At 39.3% G+C, this 22,069-nt stretch overlaps 1 protein-coding gene across 1 annotated transcript; it reads right to left on the bottom strand.

The window, feature by feature from the left end:
- Window positions 1–1,393: 1,393 nt before the first annotated feature.
- On the bottom strand, window positions 1,394–17,693 carry hs2st1b (heparan sulfate 2-O-sulfotransferase 1b). The gene is made up of 7 exons (XM_063467393.1): window positions 17,085–17,693; window positions 12,861–13,102; window positions 7,281–7,366; window positions 6,760–6,898; window positions 6,560–6,657; window positions 3,377–3,534; window positions 1,394–3,171 (listed from the first exon to the last, which is right to left on the bottom strand). Exons 1-7 carry the CDS (start codon window positions 17,206–17,208, stop codon window positions 2,945–2,947), a joined length of 1,074 nt encoding a protein of 357 aa, XP_063323463.1. The 5' UTR covers window positions 17,209–17,693; the 3' UTR covers window positions 1,394–2,944.
- Window positions 17,694–22,069: the final 4,376 nt, after the last annotated feature.

A 22,069-nucleotide genomic window follows, 5' to 3' on the forward strand; every position in this document is an offset into this window, starting at 1 on the left:
TCATCTCATTAATGAAACAATGTTCCAATATGCCTGCAGCAAAACTGTTAATTGAGTTCTATTTTCTGAGACAGGCAGCCTCTCCTTGTGTCCATGGCCACAAAGCATCAAATGTGGGTTGGGGCCTTTGTGCTCGTCTCTGTGCAGACACAGGAACAGGCTGTGGACTGGTGGAGCGTGGTAGTGCTCTCCCCCCACAGACACTTCCCCTCCCCACTGCCTATTCTCCCATCAGAGAGGAGGCAAGAGTTGGTAATACAGCTGACTTCAGCAGATCATCCCGTCCCAGTGTGTTATTTCACGGTTTCAGTGGTTAAGTACTCCCTGTTGAGTAAGATATAGCGAGGCAATTATTCTGTAATTATGGAGCCAAAAGACGAGAAATAGAGTCAAGAGTTACTGGGCTCATGTAAATCACTGTAACGGATCTAAAAAGGGTGCAAAAACAGGCTGGATTGTCCACAAGTACAGTCCAGACCATAAGTATGTGGACAATTACATTTTTCCCTCCTCCAAATCAAGTTGGAGTCAGGTGAAATGACAGTTCTCTACTAAAACATTTAGCAGCTAAGGATCCAGTTATTTCTGAACCTCTCTTGTATGGGTTTAACATGTTAAAAGCTCAAACATATTTCTATCCAATATCCATACTATCCCTGATCCAATAGAATGAAGGTACATAAAGCATAGAGTATTTGAACCTGTATCCTGATGGATTCTGCCAAACATTTGGCTGCGAAACTCTCAAATATCTAATTTAACGCAAATTCCTATTAATGCAACTGTGAATGGCACTACACTCTCCTTATCACCCAACCCACCCATTGCAGTTGATATCTGCTCCTCCCCGAGCCTGGTTCTTCTGGAGGTTTCTTCCTGTTAAAAAGAGGTTTTTCCTTTCCACTGTCGCCAAATTTGGCTCATGGGGTCTCATCCATTCATTTGTCTGTAAAACTACACTGATGCAGAATAGCAGACTGAGGTGACTGTTGTCAGGTCACACTATATAAATAAAACTGAACTGATTCATTCACCTGGTGAGTATCCCCAGATAGTGATCCAGCTGTTAATGCAGTCAAATGGCTGCTCCAGGATGCCAGTTTCTAAATACGCAATTAGGGGGGAAAAAAAAACATCGCTTCTACGCCAGAAGTGGAGAGTGGAAAGTTAGTATTATCCACTCAACCACAATAACCACATTACCAAAGAATACAGTTGAAAAACCATGGAAAAATCCTTTATATACACAAGTATTAAGTGAATTTAGGTGAACCTTGATTTTTTTTTTTTTCCTTTTTTTTTGCTTACTGGCTGCAAATAATTTTAATCTCAACTGTTCTATGCCCCTGAATGCATGATCCTAAAATGAAGCATATCATTTTCTGGACATAAATTTTAATAGATTTGAATTCTGAAACTATCTTAAACTCATGTAAATATCCATTTTAATGAAATAATCCAGTATTAATACACAGAGTATTAATACACAGTCAACTTTCACAGTCTGCATTTTGCGGCTTTCTTTCCTGGCTTGAAATTTGTTACATTTCATTAATACAGCAGCTCCTTTCTAGCTTTACCGTTCAAAGTCCATAAACATTTACACAGAGCTTTTCCTGTTCAAGACACTCACACTGCTGATGTGTCTGCAGCAGCTGTGCCACTTTCAACGTGTGTTATTTGTGTAATTTCTTCATGCTACTGTAATGTTATAGTTTTATCTTCCTTTGTAAAAATCCCTCACTCTGCTGTCAGTGGACTTGTCTACATCTCAGACGCACTGCCAACACCCCTTTCATATGAACGTGCTCATAGCTTGGATGGAGTTTATCAACACTTTTGTGTTACTGCTTATAGCTTGATTGCCACTGTTACAGTATGTGAAATATATCCTGGGTATGTCGAAGTCATTTCATACTACAGAACTCTGGTCTAAATGCGGCTCTGGTTTCAGGACTGCTGACTAGGACTGTATCATTTGGTTAAAGTTGCATAAAACAAGTAAATCACTTTTTAAAAGCCAACCAAACTTATTCACAAAATTCATCACACAAACTTGCAGTTATTTGTTTATATTCAGAGTGTTACTGTGGAGAGTGGAAAACAACAGTAATCATAGAAGCAATGCGCCAAAATAAAAGGAAAGTGAATGTGGGATCAGAGGAAAAATAATATTAAAGAAATGTTCTGTACATTAATATAAAGGCACTATCAGTTTCTTCTTGCTTGCAGTAATACTGTACTCAAACATTCCAGCTGTTAGTCATTAGTACCTTTCTCCTACTCCAGGTTGTCCTTCAGACTAAAAAAAACCCAAAAGAACAGCAGCTGTCTTTTAAGAAAAAACATGCACATTAATATCTGTGATAAATTGATGAAATAATGTGTGAAACATGTAAAAATTGAGAAGATCTCAGTGGAATAAAAAATTACCAGTCACGCACCAAAGGATGCAATGATCCAATCTGTTTTCTTTTGCTACAATTTGGTCCAAAAACATGTTAACACAGCATCTACGAATCTAGCCGTGACCATCTGCACTTTGTAAACAAGTGCTGGTTCACTGGAAATTTGGTGTATAATTGATAAAAATGCATAAACCATGTAAACGGATTTCTTTTCTCTTTTTTTAAACACTGTTTTGAAGCTGCTGAAGTAGTTGAGGTTTCCTGCTTTTATTTTGAAAGTCCACCCAAACATCAAACATGGTAAAAAAACCCTTCTTGTCTTAAGGTTTGGGAAATTCTTTCTCACAGTATAGACTGACACCTTAGTTTTCTCAACATCTGCACTAGCAATAAAAAAAGTAGAAATTCCACCACAGTGTCTGAAAGGATTTCCCAGCTAGACCCCAGTGAAACCAGCACCGCTTAATGTCTCGTACTTTCCCAGTGTACACGACTTGTCCCTGTGCAGCTTTGTTAATGCTTTTCTGTTGACACTTTTAGTTCACTTTGGGGTAGATCTTTTCATAGAAGAAGCTCTGTGCAAGGACAAAGAGTTCTCCGTCTTTTTCCCTGACGGCGTGGGCACGCACAAACTGAAACTGTTCAAGTGCAAACTCGTAAAATTCATTTTCGATTTTCCAGATGTTTGACTGCTGCAACTTGGCTATTGTCTCTTTGGTGGGGGGCTTCTTCTCTGTGGTCTTCCTTAGGTGGGATTTCTTTCCTGGAGGAACACAAGAAGGTTTAATGATTCCAGGTAACATGTTGTTACTGCTCTACTAAAAAAGCATTCAGTCAGTTAAGTGTAAATTGAGACCAGGAAAAGGATTCGTCATATAAAAGGTAACTCCAGTACTGACAGGGCTCGTTTTAAGGGCATCACAGCCACAAATAAGAAGTAACAGTATGAATTTGTGTTTTGTTGCTACCTGTTCTGTAGAGATCTGTGGCTCCCTTAAAGAAGCGTGGGAGTGCTGCCTCCAGGATCATGATGAAGTCCTCGAGTTCCTCCGTTACTCCCACTAACAGGTACTCGTTTACCAGGTTGTATTTGGCCTGTTCCAGAGCCCATCTACTGCCCGCGTTCCTACACAAGAAACGGAGATCACAGTGTGAATGAGTTTAATTTGGATCGCCTCATCTGAAGGCCAGGCTTTTCTTCTGTTACTTATTTACGTCTTTGACATCACTGCACAATACTCCCTAGCGATAGGTGGGTATTATGCAAAGACTGAGCAGCTTTCTTGAATTCTGCCGTTCTTATTTTCATGCTAGCGCTCTTCCAGCAAACTCTAAATTTTCTCAGTGATGAGCAAAGCCGTTGTTGCATTTAAGGAGCACAATGTCCAGGAATGCTGATCATTAAAAGAAAATGACTACATGAAAGGAAAAATGTCAAACTGTATGCATTAGTAACAAGGTTACTGTGATCACACTCATTTACTGTTTAATTCCTAATAATGAAAATGAATGACTCAGTTTATTTATTATTTATTTGAAAATAATCAAAATAATGTCCAAAGGGAATTCAAAGTCATTTCCAAACTGTACACAAGTTTCTTTCTTCTTTTTATAACAGATGAGTAATTATGATTTTAGTGGTATTTCTAATTTCACTGTACAAAAAGCTAAAAAAATACATATTCCTATTGTTGAGGTGAAATTTTAGAATAATGCTGACAAAAAACAAAAATCTGTCTTTGGCTTTCAAAAGACATTTGAGGGTTACAAGGATGAATGACTGTTGTTTTTCTTCTTTTGAGAGGCTTTAATGAGAAGAACCTAGGTTGGACATATATAAACACTGCTTCTGCCACAGGCTGTTCAGTCACTAATGAGTCTGAGTACACAGATTGTGGACTATATATCTATATATGTGCTGTTTACATCGTCTGTGTAATATGTGATTAGTGAGGAGAAAAAAACAAACAAACAGAACTATACCATATCCTCATCACTGCTTACAAACAACAGATGGAGCCTTTTCTTTCACTCAGCTTGGAGAAAGAATAAATTGTCACACTGCGACTAATTCAAAACAGTCATCTAACATTTTATAACAGACACTGACAGTGAATTACACTTTAGTAAATAGTTAATTACATTACATTAAATTAATCCTTACATTAAGATTCTATTAAGATGTAATGACACTCCTCCATGACTCACTACCTTATTCGTGTTGGAGGGGTTTGTGTGTCCCAGGGGCTATCTCTGGGTGAGGGAGAAGACAAATAGCGATTCAAAAACCCCTATGAGTGAAAGATCTAGGGAACAGCTCACGCTGACGGGATAGGGTTACCAGGGATGAGTATTTCAGTACCCCTTCATCTTGCTGCCACTATGTTGGAGTTTTTACCAGTGAACAAGAGGGTTTGGTTCCCTGAGCCTGTTTCCCTTTCGTTTGCCCTTATGCGCCGAACGACAGTTTAGAGTACCGGACCTTCTTGGTATCCGTGGGTGGAGTGCTTGAGGGTGCTCCACCTGGGGGCTCCGTCGTCTCACTTGGAGACTTGAACGCTCATGTCAACAACGACAGTGAGACCTGGAGGGGCGTGAAGGGAGGAACGGCCTCCCAGATCTGAAAGCTAGCGTATCCATAAGTGCACGTGGCATCACGACACCCTAGGCCGCAGGTTGATCATCGATTTTGTAATTGTATCATCAGATCTGCAGCAGTATGTTCTGGACACTTGGGCGAAGAGAGGTGCTGAACTGTCAACTGACCACCACCTGGTGGTGAGTTGGACCCTGTGGCAGGGGATGATACTGGACAGACCTGCGGGCCCCTAAAGGTATAGTGAAGGTGCGCTAAGAATGCCTGGTAGAGGCAATGCTGCAAGGCTGTCTTGGTTATCAATGCCTCTACAATGTTGTTGGAGGTTAGAAGCCGTACCTCTGGAATGGATCTTTAAGAAGAGGAAACTGGACAGTGAGCTCCAACTATAGAGGGATCACAGACCTCAGCCTCCCCAGGAAAATCTATGCCAGGGTGCTGGAAAGGAGAGTACGTCTGTTAGCTGAACCTCGGATACATGAGGAAATATGCAGTTTGCGTCCTTTTCACGGAACATTGGACCAGCTCTTTACCCTCTTGAGAATACTTGAGGGTACATAGGAGTTTGCACAACCAGTCTACATGTCTTTTGTGGACTCTGAAGAAGGCGTTTCACCGTGTCCCTCTGAGTCTTCTGTGGAAAGTGCCTCGGAAGTATAGGGCTTCTGGCCCGTTGCTACGAGCCATTTGATCCTTGCAAGAGCTTGGTCTGCATAGCCGGCAATAAGTTGGACTCGTTCCCAGGTAGGTGTTGGACTCCACCTTTGTCACTGATGCTTTTCATAATTTTTAGGGGACAGAATTTCTAGGCGTAGCCAAGTGGTGGAAAGCTTTCACTTGGGCGATCTCAGAATCTCATCTCATCATTTTCGCAGATGATGTGGTTCTGATGGCTTCTTCAGGTGGTGGCCTCCAGCTCGCACTGAAGCGGTTCGCAGCTGAGTGTGAAGCAGTGGGAATGAGCAACTCCAAGTCTCAAGCCATGGTTCTCTGAAGCTCACAATTGATGGGAGCGGGCGATCGACAGACGGATTGGGTCCGTTGTGGAGAAGAGAGAACTGAGTGTAAAGGCGAAGCTCTGTATTTACCGGCCGATCTACATTCCTACCCTCATCTACGGTCACGAGCTTTGGGTAGTGGCTGAAAGAATGAGATCATATATACAAGTGGCAGAAATTTGCTTTCCTCAAAGGGTGGCTGGCGTCTCCCTTAGAGACAGGGTGATGAGTTCAGCCATCTGGTAGGGCCTCAGAGTAGAGCTGCTATTCCTCACTTTGAAAGGAGTCATTTGAAGTGGTTTGGGCATCTGACAAGGATGGCTCCTGGGTGAGGTGTTCTGAGGATGTCCCATCGGGAGGAGGCCCTGGGGCAGACCCAGGACATGCTGGACATGCACCCTCTCTACATTTATTTGTATTTCCCATTTTGTCCCTTCGAAACGACTTCTGCTCTGCGCCACTGCTGCATCCAGTTGATGCTAAGCTAGCAGCCTAAACAGGAGTTGTAGCAGTTCAGAGAAAGAGAATGATCGGGGTGTCAGGTGCAGCCCACTCACCAGCACTCTGAATGGTGACCACAGAAGAAAGGGATCTGCAACCACAGTTTCTCCGGAGCACAGTCAGACCCACCTGATGACACACACTCATCAAAGGTCTGAAACACAATGGAAACACTTGTCATTGTATTATCCAGACAAAAAACAGGTCAGGCAACAAAATGTGTGTTCGAAAAGGATGCAAGCTGCAAAGGAAGCACCTTCTTGTCTCCTTGTTTCCTTCGTCGAAGGCCTGGTCTGTAGTCATCTCCAAAACGTAAAAAATAGTAGTACGATACAAGGCGCTCTATGGGATCACGCACCACATTGATGTACAGTGGTTTACCTTTCACGCCATATCTGAACAAGAAGAAAAGGGAGGGCACATTCTTTAAAATCTTTTGAGACTTAATTTATACTTCACTGCAGCAGCACATGAAGCTGTGCTGCTGAATTTTATTGCATTCAAAATGCAGATTCTCCCTAGTGAAAGCATGGAGCAGCATCAGGGAGTGAGAGTGCAAGTTAACCGAATCTCTCTCACTGAGAAACACTTAGACCATTAGAATAATTACCTGTGATCACAGAGATGATAGTGTCAGGGGAGATAAGGACAACAATGCCATTAATCAACACTAAAGCACATGTTAGCGATCAATACGTGACCTCCCTTTATCTGCTCTGCTGGCTGTTTGTAACTAATCTGGATATTAATGGTATTACAGGAAATGAAGGGCCTTACTTTGAGAAGTCCAGATAAGCTACATGGCCGTGGTAGAAGCCGGGCTTCATCTCTCTCCATGAGGTGACGTTCCTGACAAAGCGCACCTGGAGACAAAGATAATGGAAACTAATTACGGAGCCGCGGGGAAACGGCGCCACAACAGAAATGTTTGTGCTACATGTTGCTACAAACTTTGCTCAGTTACAGCGCAGAGTTCAAATACAGCAAAAGTATCAACCCTTCCCAATGAACAAATGAGCATTTGCATTCATATTTACAACTGGAACACATTTTAATAATAAATAATAAATACTTAAAAAAATAATTTTTAGTCATGTGACAGGGTGGAGCCCTGGAGGTCAAAACGTGGTTATAACATGCAGGTGAATCCCAAAGAAGTACATGCCTGTCACTTCTTCATCTGTTTTCAAGCACAAGCTCTGAACAAGCTGCAGATTTTGAGCACTTGAATTTCACATACAGCTCCAGTCACTAAAACATCCTTGGCAGAGTCCTTCCTCTTACACTGCGCCACTGAATGTACAGAATATTTATCCATGCATGTTTTTGGTCTGGATGAGTCACAAAAGCTGCCGTTTAAGGAGAAGAAGTTCAAAGTAGAATGTCAAAGTAAAAACAAGCGTTAAGTAGCTAATGTTCATCCATTTTCTAAACCACTTATCCAATTTAGAGGGCTTGAGCCTAACCCAGCTGTCACAGAGGCAGGATACATACCGAACAGGTCGTCTGTCAGTCCACTGAACGGCTAACATAGAGAGACACAATCACACTCTGATCTAACATGCGTGTCTTCAGCTTGTGGGAGGAAACTGGAGTACAGAAATTCTTTATCATAAAGATACTACAGAAATGAAGCATGAGTATTAATGGTGTAAACATCACATCATGATAACATAATGATCTAAAACTCTGAGATAACTTAAAATGTGTTTATGTAAGCTTGAAAAGAAGTTCTTACTTAAATAAGGCACATAATCTGGTAACTTTAAAAAAATTCTTTCAATCAAATTCTGGCACCGACGTCTGTATAAAAGGTTCCTTAAGCTGTAACATTCTGTTCAAACAGCGTTCGGATGAAATAAAGATGATTAAATTGTGTGTCTACTAAAGGTTTCTAAGGAAACTGCACATGGAGCACTAAAACACTGGAAAGTGGATCAGATGGAACCAAAGCACAATCAGAAGGAACATAAGTGATCATCAAAACTACCATCACTGAAATTACTTCGTAGATAAAGAATTTTCTAAATAAAGAACAAAAGCCTCTAAATAGAAAGAATACTGTCAAAGAAAGGCCGTTTACATGCTGTGAGAGGACGAGCAGCATCTGTGACCAAATGCTGAGGAGAGCAAACAAGGCCAAAAACTTTGAGAGGGTTAAGAAAGACAGATTTAGATGTGAACAAAACTTTATTACAGAAAAGTGAAATGTAAGGACACATACAGAAGAGAGAATTATACCACAGCATAGTGCTGGGCGATATGGAAAAAATATTTATCACGATATGAATTATTTTATATCACGATAACGATATATATCACGATATACCACCTGACCTGTGGTCATCTGGAAAGTATGAAGTCTGTAAACAGCGAGTGGAGAGGGTGCAGTCTTTGTTTTGAGTTACCGTAAAGCATGTCGCAAATCTGGGTGCACGTAAAGCAGCACCATGTCGCAAAACCACAAGACAGAGTCATTGTTTTTATCATCATTTTTTTATACTTTATTTTCTCTTGCATAAAGTTCAGAGTATGTATAGTGAGAAGACAACACTAATATATTTGCCACAGGCTATTTAACCCTTTAAGACCTACCATAGAACCAAGTCCGCTTATGTTTACATTTTACATGCTGTAGTGCCATTTGTGGGAGCATTTCAAGTTGCTATACATCAATACAACCGTTATAGCCCAAATTTTAATAATATGTATGCATTAAGTCCATAGAAACTACATAAATTGCAAAAGAAAGTGCAATAAACTACAATAAACTTGTTTTGTTTTTTACATATATTTCTAGTTAGAGAAATTTAAGAGGCTTATCCCTCAAAACTGTAAATACAAAAAAGTTGCACAAAATAGTTTCCAACCACAAGAAATTTATTTTGAGTGTCTTCATAGTTTTATGTTTGAGATACACTAATTTTAATATACTACAGGAAAAATGAAAATAAATATCATAATGCAAATTTGCAAAAAAACAGCATGTGCATCAAAATAAACTATTTACAACAGTGTAATTTGACTTCTAAGCATCCCAGAAACGATACAGAAAAGCATAAAGTCAAACATGACTTTTAAAAACACCAACATAGGCTTTGAAGGTAAAAAACTAAATTTTTAGCGAAAATGACGTCACTTCCGCTTTCGTGCAGGTAATGGCGGACACGCGATAGTTCGCGCTGCCTTATATTCCAACGTAGGAAGTGTTATGAACAGCTGATCGGATCGGCAAAGCGTGTTTCTGGAATATTATGTTTTTGTTGCTGCAAGTCTGGAATATTATGTTTTTGTTGCTGGAAGTGCTTTTTATGCAATTTTTGCAAAGCCATATGTGGAAGGAAACTGTGACCTAGGACAAGTTAATGGAATAAGATGTAAGTACAACTCCTACGGTTTCATATGCAAAAACAATTATTGCGCTACCTTACGTGGTTCCAGTTCTACAGGGATTTAAAAATAGTTAGGCAAAACGGAGTGTGCCTGCTCCGACCGGTTGTAAAGGGTTAATGATATATTTTATGTAATAATTTATAAAATTAGGGTTAGAAACGATAGAAGACAAATGGCACGATAGACACTTTTCTATCGTCCACACGATATATATCGTCATATCGCCCAGCACTACCACAACATATCAAGCCCACAGGGAAACAGGGTGATGGGAATATTGAAATCTTCTGGAATAACACTGGTTCTTGAATGCTGCAGTCAGGAAAACAAAACAGAAGCAAACAAACACTAAGCTAATCTGAAGTTCAGGGACTTTTTGTGCCCAAGGCACAACACAAGAACTAATTCATATTTGCAATCATATCTGCTTGTATGAACAGTATTCAGTATACAACAGGCCACAGTTGGATTTATAAAACCAAGCATGACAGAAAGACTGCAAACATACTGGCGACGCAGACGGTGATGTGCTGAATCACAATATGTAAACACTCTTAGCATATAACGCATCACTTATAAATGTATTTCATCACAGACACCAAAACCAGCAGTGTTGATAAATATAAACCAAATCTAACCTAATAAAAACAAAGTCTAATATGTATTACACCATCTCCCTATCACATCCACCACCTTCAGAGCAGAGAGAAGGCAACTGGACTGTGGGTTGATATCAAGCTGGTGGCAGGTTTCAGGAAAGTCTGGTTTGCCTTATATATAGTGCTTATTACCTTGAGAGACAAATTACCGTAATGAATTTCAGAAAATTTGAGATTAAAGAGCACTGAAGAATGTTAGGGTCAGTTGGTTCCATCAATATTTAACTGTATAAATGACTAGGATGATGTTAGTTTTCTTTCAGATTCTGCGAGCATGGCCTCTCCACGAACACACTGGATGCGCAGTGGCAGCTCTCACCTGGCATATCATCACCACCTGCACATATCCACTGCCTGGTAATATATTTTTTTATTATAAGAGCTTCATTATAATGCACCAACTCAAATGAAATACACTCACTAAATTGCGGTGACACACATCACTGCAGTAAGAAGAACCAATGATCACCAACCTAAATATGATCCATAGATATTCATGGGATGATTTGACCATTTGTGGAATGTGGGTGGTAAACATAAAGAGGTTTAGATATGAGGCTGGTGTAGAGCATTCCCAGATGGACTATGATTTTACAAAGTGGAATATGTACCTTTTTAAAATCTGCCTTTTATTTGATCAAACTATTTTTGTTTTTTCTGCTCACGCTTAATATGGAGCTCATCCACTCTTTGATTAATGAGGCCCCTTGGACTTGCTTTAGGGTACACCCTTTGAGAACCACTAGTCTAAACCAGCGGTCCCCAACCCCCGGGCCACGGACCAGTACCGGGCCGCGAGAGTTGAGGCTCGGGTGTGAAATTTATGGTTTTCAGGGTTTTTATCGTTAACTCTGTTTCCCTGGGTCTTTTCCCGTGTTCTACTTCTGTGTCTTATTTTGAAAGAAGTATTTACGCGTTACCATAGCGACCAGAGAGCATTAAGGGGCAGAGAGGAGGATGTTAGTCGCATTTCAGGAGGACGCTGCTAATAAAGTTACACAATTACACTGTGAATTTGCGTTTATTATTATATTTACAAATACCACCGTTTTTGTCTTGGTCGTATCATTTTATTTTGTTGTATTTATCCGCGACATCTTAAAGGCCAGTCTGTAAAAATATTGTCTGACATTAAATCGGTCCGTGGCGCAAAAAAGATTGGGGACCACTGATCTAAACTATTAAATAAATAAACGCCTTAGACGTTATAAACTTCTGCTTCTAGTGTAAATTATGCCACTGATCAACAGCATAAAAACAAAACACATTACACAAATGGACAAATTATGGACAATTAATTATGACATTTGAAACACACACAGATTAATATCACCCTACACTATTAATAAATATCACAAAGTCAAACATACCTTGGCTGGACTGGATGTTTTAACTTGATACAAAAGTGTTCATATATAAAAATGAATCTTGGCTGTGACGGGACTGCAGACTGTCGTTTACCCTCATACATGTGTGTGTGTGTGTGTGTGTGTGTGTGAGGTGGGGGTGTTGAGTAGGTGAGAGCCTGTTGTGAGACGGCAGACAGGATATTACATTGGCAACTACAAATAACACCACTATAGCTTCAGGGCATTTACACTGTGTGAACTGAGCTGCTCTCAGCAGTAAACATTCACTAAGAGTAACAGGATGTGGAGAAAGACACAGACAATTCTCAAACCAAAATATCATCAGGTTTCATTATTTTCAACGTGCAAACAAACACACCGGAGAGAGGGATTCATTAACAGACAACAGCCGCAGATGATTTTCCCTTCCACCACCACAGAGTACCTTTTTCATGAGTGATGTGGATCATCAGAATAGTGTGAAATTGGCAACTCTGTTTATTACAAGTGTTGCTTATGAGAATAAGAAATGCAGCAATGTGCCAACACTGGCACAAAAGCAGGAAAGGGGATCGCTCGCAAGTAAACAATGAAGCAAACAGGATGCTAAATGTTAAAACTTTAAAAACACATTTTGTCTGACCTGAAGATTGCACATTCTTAAATATTCTCTCTAGGACTTCAGCATGTAAGAGTTGCATAAATATATCAAAAACAAAGTTAGCTCAACCTAGTGAGATGAGGGACAATAATTTCTAAGATACAGAAGAAACATTAGTGGAAAATACTCCAGGACCACATTTCAGTGGAGGAACCCGAGCGTGATCTCAAAATCTTACATCGTCTCTGCGATCTGTCTATGTATATAAGCATAAACAGAGCCTTTAAAAATGTATTCCTGCGCAAAATATAATAAACATTACTCTGTCATTTTGGCTGAGTGTGTGAGGTCTTACTTGGTCTTGCAGAGACATGACAGGGTTGTTCTTGGTTGTGTTGATGTGCAGAACGTGGAAGCGATTCTTCCCACACAGGTCGTAGGCGATGTTAGTGAAGGACGTGCTGGCTGTTTTGGGCACTCTGTTGTAGATGATGACCGTGTCGTCGTTTTCTACTATCGGCGGAAGTTCCCGCCCACCCCCGTATTCGCTGTGACGCTGCTCTACTTCGGCCACCTCGTGTCTGGCTATGGTGCGTTCTGAACAAGCAAGTAAACACAGTCTGTTGTTAACATTTTAATTATATAGCGCACAACTGAATAAGCACAATATTATAATATTCGATTTTGCACTAAAAGGACAGTCACTCCAGCTTATCACACCAGCATAAAATAGTCAGTCAGTAGTTTTAGGGAGCAATTTGCGTGCCAGGTAGCTGGATGTTGTTCGAAGAGATTTATCTAACCTTTATGTCTTCCTATTCGTCTTCTTTGTATTTACTGATTAGCTAAACAGCTGGAATGAGTGAGAAGCAGGAGCATGAGCAGACTGGCAGCTGCCAGATGAAATAAACCCTAAGATGAGATTCTCCCCTCCCACAGGAACATGGCATAAGGCCAGTGAAGCTTGTTAGTTAGCATGCCTTAATTAAAGAAAACAACAAGTCCTTCAAAGCATAATAACATCAAAACAAGTAATTAGGCTTTTGATGATAACATTGACAGGAGGCATAATTAAAGGTGTTTTCTCCCTCTTCTTTTCTCCGCTGCAATGTTAATTAAAGACAATTACACGAATGGCCTTGTGTCTCTTAGACCGTATGTGTGGCGCTCAGTATGCTGCAACATCCAGCAGTCCAGCAAATCCTTTACTGTCTGACATGATGAAGGCTGATGAAGCTCAGGGGGTGGAGGCTGTTTGAGTTCCTTTTGTCTCCATTTTAAGGCAGATGGATGGTCACTTATATTAAAGATTAAAGAAAATGGGATGTGTGCATATTTTTCTGTTAGGCGTGTGTTCCTGGTAACTTATTTACGGGTTGATTAAATGGAAGAAAAAATAGTCAGACAAGTCTTTAAGCAAGAAAGACAGTGAAAGCAGTCCAAATTGAGCACAGTGTAAGTGATGAGGTTAAACTAATGCATTTGTATTTAATGAGAGCCGCTTGAAAGCACATTTTGTATGATGTAAAAATGTCAAAATGCTGTTGAGATGGCTATGGAGCTGAATCTGGAACAAAATTTTTCTTAATTTCAAAGAAAAAAGATTAAACTGAGTACACTGGCAGGCGTCAGTGCTACACATATGACTTCTTGTTCAGTTATCGAATTCAGAAGATTTTCAGGGAACCTTTGATGGCTGAGGAATGAAAATACTGAAACTACAACTTCAACAGTTTATTCAAACTAAAAAAACATGTACAGTTATTTTTTTCTGTGTTAATTTCCTGGAAGCATTAATTACTTTCATCTTTACTTTGATACAGTATAACTTTTGATATTTAAGATCATGATTTTTTCAGTTGGAAATTTTATGTTTGCAGAATTGGGTGTGTTTTTAGCCTTTTAAATCATCTTTGATTTTCAGATCTTATCAACAATTTCTGAGTTTTGGCCTTGATCTCGCAGGGCGTCGATGTGGCATTAACTGAGAGAAGGGTGGAATCATGAGCGATGACTTCAGATATGGTGTGGAATGCACACAATGTCTGTGTAGGTTCTCAGTCATCCAGGTCATGGAAATTTAAGGCACTTGGAAAGAAAAGCGACTTGAAGTAATCAGGACCCTGCAACACTGAGCCTAAAACATTCCCTCTAAGCCAGAAGGGAAAGAAAAGGAACACACATAGGTAAAGAAAGCTCTTAAAATATTACACCAACTAAGGAGAAAATGAATGATAAACAGAACCATATTGTCATCTCTTATGTAGCAAGTTTATCAGAGAAACTTGGGAGAATCTTCTCCAAGTATGACATCCCAGTACACCTCAAACCCACCAATACACTCAGACAAACACTGGTTCTTCCCAAGGACAAAACTCCTAAATCAAAACTAAACTACGGAATATATGCTGTTTTCTGCATCGAGGAGCACTCAGACCTCTACAGTGGAGAAAACAAACAGCCAGTCCATAAACGCATGGCACAACACGGAAGAGCCACCTCAACAGGACAAGACTCAATTGTACATCTGCATCTAAAAGACAAAGAAGACAGATGGACTGAAAGAGCCATCTATGTGCACAGAGGGGGTGGCTTACAACACCGTCTGCCACCCACAATCCAGTGTTGAGATCCCTTCCGAAGCACCTTAACACCCACTCACGTCTTGCGTCACTTGCTCTCAATAGGTCACAGGACAGGGTGAGGCAAGGTCTTAAAATGGTTTCACCCAATACCTCTGTTAATAATGACCCACACCCTTTTTCATACCTTGGCTCATGTGATGAGTCTTCGACCCTCTTAAGGGACAACTCCCACTACAGCTTAAATAGCTGGGACTCTCTGCCATTTGGACTTAGAACTGAAGAAGCTTCTCAAATGAGAGGAGAAACATCTTCTATTCTATTGTATTCATTTGTATTATTTTAAACATTAAAATACTTAATTATCACTTCCACAACATCTGATTGATTAGGCTTATAAAATGCGGGTGACCAGGGTTAATTTTCTTGGTTGCTAGGGCGACGCGTCCCCTCTGAATAAATTTAGTCAAAAAAAATGTGATAATTAATGTCCTTGAATATAAACTAATAAGATTTATTATAAGTCACTTTTTCACATTTTGCTGTGAGCACATATTCCCGATATACACGTGTACAGCTCGCTTCAATCAAAGTTTATTAGTAAGTGATGAAAAACACAGTTTCCATTTATCTTAAAAGTCCCTTGCACAAAACTACTAAACCAAAATCTCCTGGTTTCTAAACGGATAAAGCCTCCAGTGTCAGCGTTTTTCAGTGTCCCAAATTTCCTCTAAAGTTGGGAAACGAGCTCAAACTTGCAGACACACAGGGCTAAATGAAGATCAGATGCTGCTGTAGAGGATTTGGCCTCACAGAGCTCTGATCCAAACAAAATGATTCATGGCAGCATTTCTGTTTTCAACCACACTTGACGTTTTGTGCTTGTAACCCAACATGGAACTTGCCTGTGTTTCCAGGAATCTTTACTGAATATTAATGTGGAATGTCTGGCAGTCTGTGCAGGTGTTGGCTGCACTCTGTTTTCACATTTGAAAGGTACAAGTGAAAGAAGTAATTGTGCAGTAAGGAATCAACATGGCTAGATTTTAAAAAAAAATTGTTATCGCTTGTGTATCGTTTAACGATTTTCTTGTGTACTTTTCTGCAATAAATGTTTAAAATTACTTTTGAAAAAAATGTCTAAATATTATATTCTTTACTTTTGGTCCTAAGGTACTTTCCTTATGTTGATGACCAAAGATTCTTTGGTGGGTGCCAAGTTTTTATTTATTTATTTATTTACATAAACAGGGAAAACCCTGTGCTTGAAGGGATATACTTCTGATGGGCGGAAAAATATGGATTTCCATCTGTAGCACTAACACGCTGGTATCTAATGTTTGTGTACCTCAATACAGATGTGATGTGCAGACAGATTTGAAATCAAGTAGGGATGCATGTAGGGGGAAAACGATTTCTAAAAATAAATAAATACAACACAATAGTGTGTACTTTCAAGAATAGCAAAATCAAAATTAAAACATACTGGCGTTGTTTTCAGGTTTATCCTTTTCCAATTAGGTTAAATCCGTGTACACAATTAGCCTGGGGAGGCTTTGGTGCATAAGCTTATTGAGACTGGAATATCTATGTATGTGTGTCACATGTCTATGTTGATAAACACTACTCTTCTAAATTATCTTACAATCTTACAATCTGATGATAATAACAAAGAGTATAATAAACACTGAATTCAATAATAAGCAAAGCCACTATGGAAACTAGCTGAAACCAAACTGAACTGAAAATAAAAATGAAAATAAATTAATCACAATAACGTCGATGTTTGAGGACTTTCAGCATTGTTATGTAAATGATTTTTAAGTTTTAAAAATCTCCTGACTTTTTTCCTATAATGTACTTTTTGGTAAAAACTTCGAATTCGGTCCGAATGTTTTTACTTTTTATAAATTACAAATTCTATGTTGCACTGCCTCAGTTTTCAAGCCTCAATTAAGCTGGGTTACTAGGTGAACCCACCTTTGTTGTGGTCTTACCTAGTTTGGCTCTGGACTCGTCCAGTTTCTGGATCTGATTCTCGATCAGGAGCATCGCCACTCCGAATGCCAAAACAGCCAATAGCTGGATCTTCGGCAGCATCATGATCCTTAAAATCCCCATCAAACAACCGAATGAATCATGCCGTGGATGCCGGTAGCTTCAGGTTTCACATCCACTGATAACGGCTAACCCAGCACAAGCGTCTGCTGCTGGAAACTGGACTGACTCGGATGTTTTGATTTATATATTGCAAATCGAAATCCGGACGCCGAGGTTAGCTGCTGAGCATCATTAGTGGATATAGAGCTCAGCAGCCATCCTGCAGGGTTAACTCAGCGTTAGCAAAACAAACTAACAGCAGCTAGCTCCGTGCTAACACTGGCCAACCTCACACCACCGGCATACTTCAAAACCAGCTTCGCTGTTCGTGTTTTATTTTGGACTTAACCTGCTTTGCCAACCGCAAGTTCGTGCTGAGCTCACAGACATGAAGGCAGTGAAACACAGGTGACTGCATGAAAGATAACCGAGTCCAAACTAAGCTTCTAGCAGGAGTGTCGCTTCTTCTTCATCCTGTGTTTTCATTGGACAACCTCAGAAGAACTCTAAAGGCTCATGTCGCCACCTACTGGACGGCAGTGTGTGCAACAATTATTCCTCACAATGCATAGAGAAAGTTCACAAGATGTTAGTGAGACAAGCTGTTATGTATGATTTGGAAATGGTGGCACTGACAAAAAGACAGGAGGCTGAGATGGAGATGGTAGAGTTGAAAATGTTTTCACTGGGAGTGACCAGAATGGACAGCATTAGAAACATGTCAGAAGGACAGTTCAGGACAGGTGCTTTGGAGACAAAGTTAGAGAGGCAAGGCTGAGATGGTGTGGACATGTGAACGGAAGAGAGAGCGCATACAGTGAACTAAGGTTGCTGAAATAGAATCTGCCAGGCAGGAGGAAACGCAGAAGACCATACAGAAACAGCAGGATGCTTGGGATAGGGTGGGTAAGGTAGATGATCCATTCCTGCCCTAAAGGGACCAATCAAAAGAAGACGAGATGGAAAATAAGTAAAGGTTAGAACCACCATGCCTAGCCAAACAGTCCAATAGATATATAAAACCTTAATTTTGCTGTTTTTAAAGATGGCTCCTCATCACTGATTGTACAAAACCTTATTTAAATTCTTACAGTGTAACAAAATGATGTTTCTGCCACGATCTAAGAGGCATAGTTATGTATGTAATTTAATAAATGTATGATTAATTAAAGAAACTCTAGTATTTGTTTAGTTTTTTTTAGCAAATAAAGTCAGTAAATAAACTCAATACAATAGTTCAGATATACACGAGTCATTAAAACAACCCAACAAACATATATTTGTGGTATGTAAATACACAGAAAGTTTTAAAGATGTGCAGAAACTTTGTTAAAACACATCTAATCTACTACAATCCAAGGGTTTATCAGGTGATACTCACACATTTTAAGTTACTTCTGACTAGAAAAAACACAAAAACACACTGTTGCAGTCTGGCTCTCATGTGAGGACACAGGACAACCCAAACAATAACAGAAGGTTTGCTTTATATTCCAGTATAAGTTTGATTATCAACCTTGTGCCTTACTTTTGTATTTTTCTCTATATAAATAAAGACATTTCCTTCAAAAATTAATGCAGAAAATGTACCAGAAATTAAGAAAGGTAAGTTTGACAAATTTCCATAAGGAAGTACTTGAATGAAAGGTGCTACTCTTTTTTAGCAATAACTTTTAATATGATTTAAAGGTTTTTCTCAGCTATGATTGGGGTGGCTGTAGCTCAGGAGGTAGAGCAGGTCACCTACTGATCGGAAGGTTGGTGGTTCGATCCCAGGCTCCTCCAGTCTGCATGTCAAGTATCCTTGGGCAAGATACTAACCCCAAGTTGCTCTCCGATGCATCCATCGGAGTATGAATGTGTGTGAATGCAGTTAGATAGCACTAAGTATAGGTAAAGTGATTGGGTGAATATGGCATGTTGTATAGAGCGCTTTGAGTACTCCGAGAGAGTAGAAAAGCGCTATATAAGAATCAGTCCATTACCATTCCATTAGTAAGGTAGTAAACTATTAAAAATATTATTCATTTTATAAAAAGTTACATTAAGAAGGAATCAAACAAGGAAAAAGAAGTTACTTTCTAAATCTGAAGAACATACACCCCTGAACCCTGGATTACTGCAACCTTAGCAAGAAGTGTATCTGCATAATTGCAACAGGGATCCTTCCACTTGAACCTGATCTTGGCAGATTTTGGGAAAAGATGAGAATTTTGGTATTTTATTGTTATTAGGAGGAGTTAAGAATCTACTTTTGATAAAATTTCTTTATAAATCGAGAACTGCTTTGGTGGCAGTGATGATTTTAATAATTTGGGAAATCCATGGTTTAAAAGCTTGTAAAATATTTCAGGTTATTTATTTAGTATTGTTTGCATGTTATGTTGTTACTGGCTGTGTATATTGCTGTTTTATTGTAAGTACAAATCTTCTACAGATCTCTTAAACTGTTTGTTCTGTTTTAATCTCTTAACTTCATCTAATCTATCACCTGCTTTATGAAGATGTTTAACTTATCTCACATCTCCATCTCAAAGAGTTATTAAAATGCTCAACATGCTCTTAGTTCTCCACTACATTGCACAACTTACATAGTGTGGATTATGATGCCTCTTCCTAATTAAACACAGAAGGGAATGAAAGTAATTTGGATCTGTGGGTGAGTAAAGATGAAAAACCTTACAGGATTTTTGAATTTCAGGCAAAAGCCAAATATTTAGAAACTTGAGATGATTATAAAGAAACTTGAGTTTTTCACTATTGCAGCTATTCAGAGGGCTAATAGCTGATTGCTGATAGTGAATGATAGTGAATGCAAATTTTTGGTATCATACTGATAATATTGTCAGCAGAAGTTCAGGTTGTTGACGGAACTCGGGCTTTAAAAAAAAAGCGTGCATGAGGTGGTGGTAACAGAGCTGATCCACACCTCAAAGGTCAAACAGAAGTCTCATTGCACGTGTGCTGTTCTCAGATAAGTTAACTTCCTTGTCCAATGTGAGTAGGGAAGAGGGTGGAGATACCAAAGTGAGTTATCAGAGCATTGAGGATGTATCAGGTAACCTTTCGTTTCCCTCATAAATCTGTGTTGTGAGTTGGATCTTGAAGCTTCCTCTCTGTGAACACAGCAAAGTCAAATTGTATAAGCAGCCATTGGATGTGAGCTTTGACCCTAGAAGATGTTTGAGAACAACTAAAGTGTAGTAAATGTATTCCAGCCAGTACCCAGGGTTTTAAACGACACCTCACTAGAATGATAAAAAAAAAAACCTCCACATGACAACATCTGCTCAGATGTTGATCACAATATTATTGAGCATCTTAAGGATACGACTGAACCAGCCCAGGTCAAAGGGACCACCATTAAAGCCCACAGATCCAGAGGCCTAACCTCCAACATCCTAATGCCACACAACCAGTTTCAGAGATCTGATGTCCACTCAACGACTGGCTACAGCTGTTTTAGTGTTATGGAGAAGGTTTTAATATTGTGGCTGATCTCTCTTAATTATACTCTACATTAAATAGTGCTAAAAGTAGTTATTGTTGTTTTTGAATTTTTACTTCTATTTACTTTTTTTTCCACTACAATTCATATTTTTTTTCAACTACGGTGGTCGTGTAGAGGTTCACATTTCTAGTTTTTAGACTTTTAATTGAGCTTAGTATTTCTGTCAAATAACTAACAGATCTTTGGCTTTGCTGGGACATGTTCTAGAAAAACTGCATCATTGTGCTTTGGTCGCACCTGGACCTGGATACGCAGTAGAATCATTTACTGATTTCATAATGGTAGTGCTCATCAAACCCACTGTCGCCTTGTAGATGTGGAATGCCCTGTGCCTCATTTTAAGGATAAAGGTCATCACTCATAACAACTTTCTATTGATTTGGAGTAATACACTGGGCACATGGACACATGGATTCAAATTATTTATACTTTTCCATTTTTATTTTATGGTCCTGCTATTTTAAAATCAGGAGTGTTTGGATTGTACTGTCATACAGGGATGATTATTAGGCTTCCAACATTGGGAGAAAGAAAAACCGCCCAAATATTTTGTTTTCCTGCATTTTTTTAAGGAAGGTACTGTAGATAAGATCAGATTCTTAGAGTGATCAGGAAATAAGAACAACAAAAGGAAAAAAGATCTTCAATCGTGAATTAACGCTTCATTAAAAAAGCAGTGATGCTGAACTGATCCACTAGGTGGTGCCAGAGGTCCGGGTATGAGGACATGTTTTCAGTAAAAGAGCCATTTTTCAAAGACCAGTGTGATGGAAACTGGGCCCTGTCCGCTGGACGTTACTGGAGAGCACTATGAAATATAATGGGTCCATGCTCGGCCTTGTGGCCCCGGCCTTGCAAAGCTTTAGATTACTGGTTTTTGGACCCCCAATGGACTTCAGGCTAGAAGTCCTCCAGAAAGGTAATATTTTTCATAGTGAAGTTCAAGACTGCAGCCAGTCGTCCGGTGTATTTGTAAAACATCTGAATATCTGAAATCTGTCTGTGCATAAAATGTCAGAAAGAAACGAAAAACAGGGATTATTATTCTTTAAGTGCGAAATGAACCTATTTAGACATCTTTAGTTGTCTGACTAACTTTCAGAAACTTCCAAATGTGGAGTTTATACCACAGAAACATGCAAAATGATCAAATATTCACATTTAAGAAACTAATTTTCTGTCAAATAACTAATCAGCTAATTTATTCAGCTCTAGAGTAATCCCTGGTGCCTAGGTGTCGGTGAAAATATTGAAATGTTCATGCATTGTAAGCAAGGGGCAAGAAAAAAAAGCAATACATTATTGTAATCATATTATTTGTCTAAAGAAACACTGTTCATAAAATCATTGCCCAATTTGTTATTATTCATC

The sequence above is a fragment of the Pelmatolapia mariae genome, linkage group LG23, assembly GCF_036321145.2.
Source record: "Pelmatolapia mariae isolate MD_Pm_ZW linkage group LG23, Pm_UMD_F_2, whole genome shotgun sequence".
Taxonomy (NCBI): domain Eukaryota; kingdom Metazoa; phylum Chordata; class Actinopteri; order Cichliformes; family Cichlidae; genus Pelmatolapia; species Pelmatolapia mariae.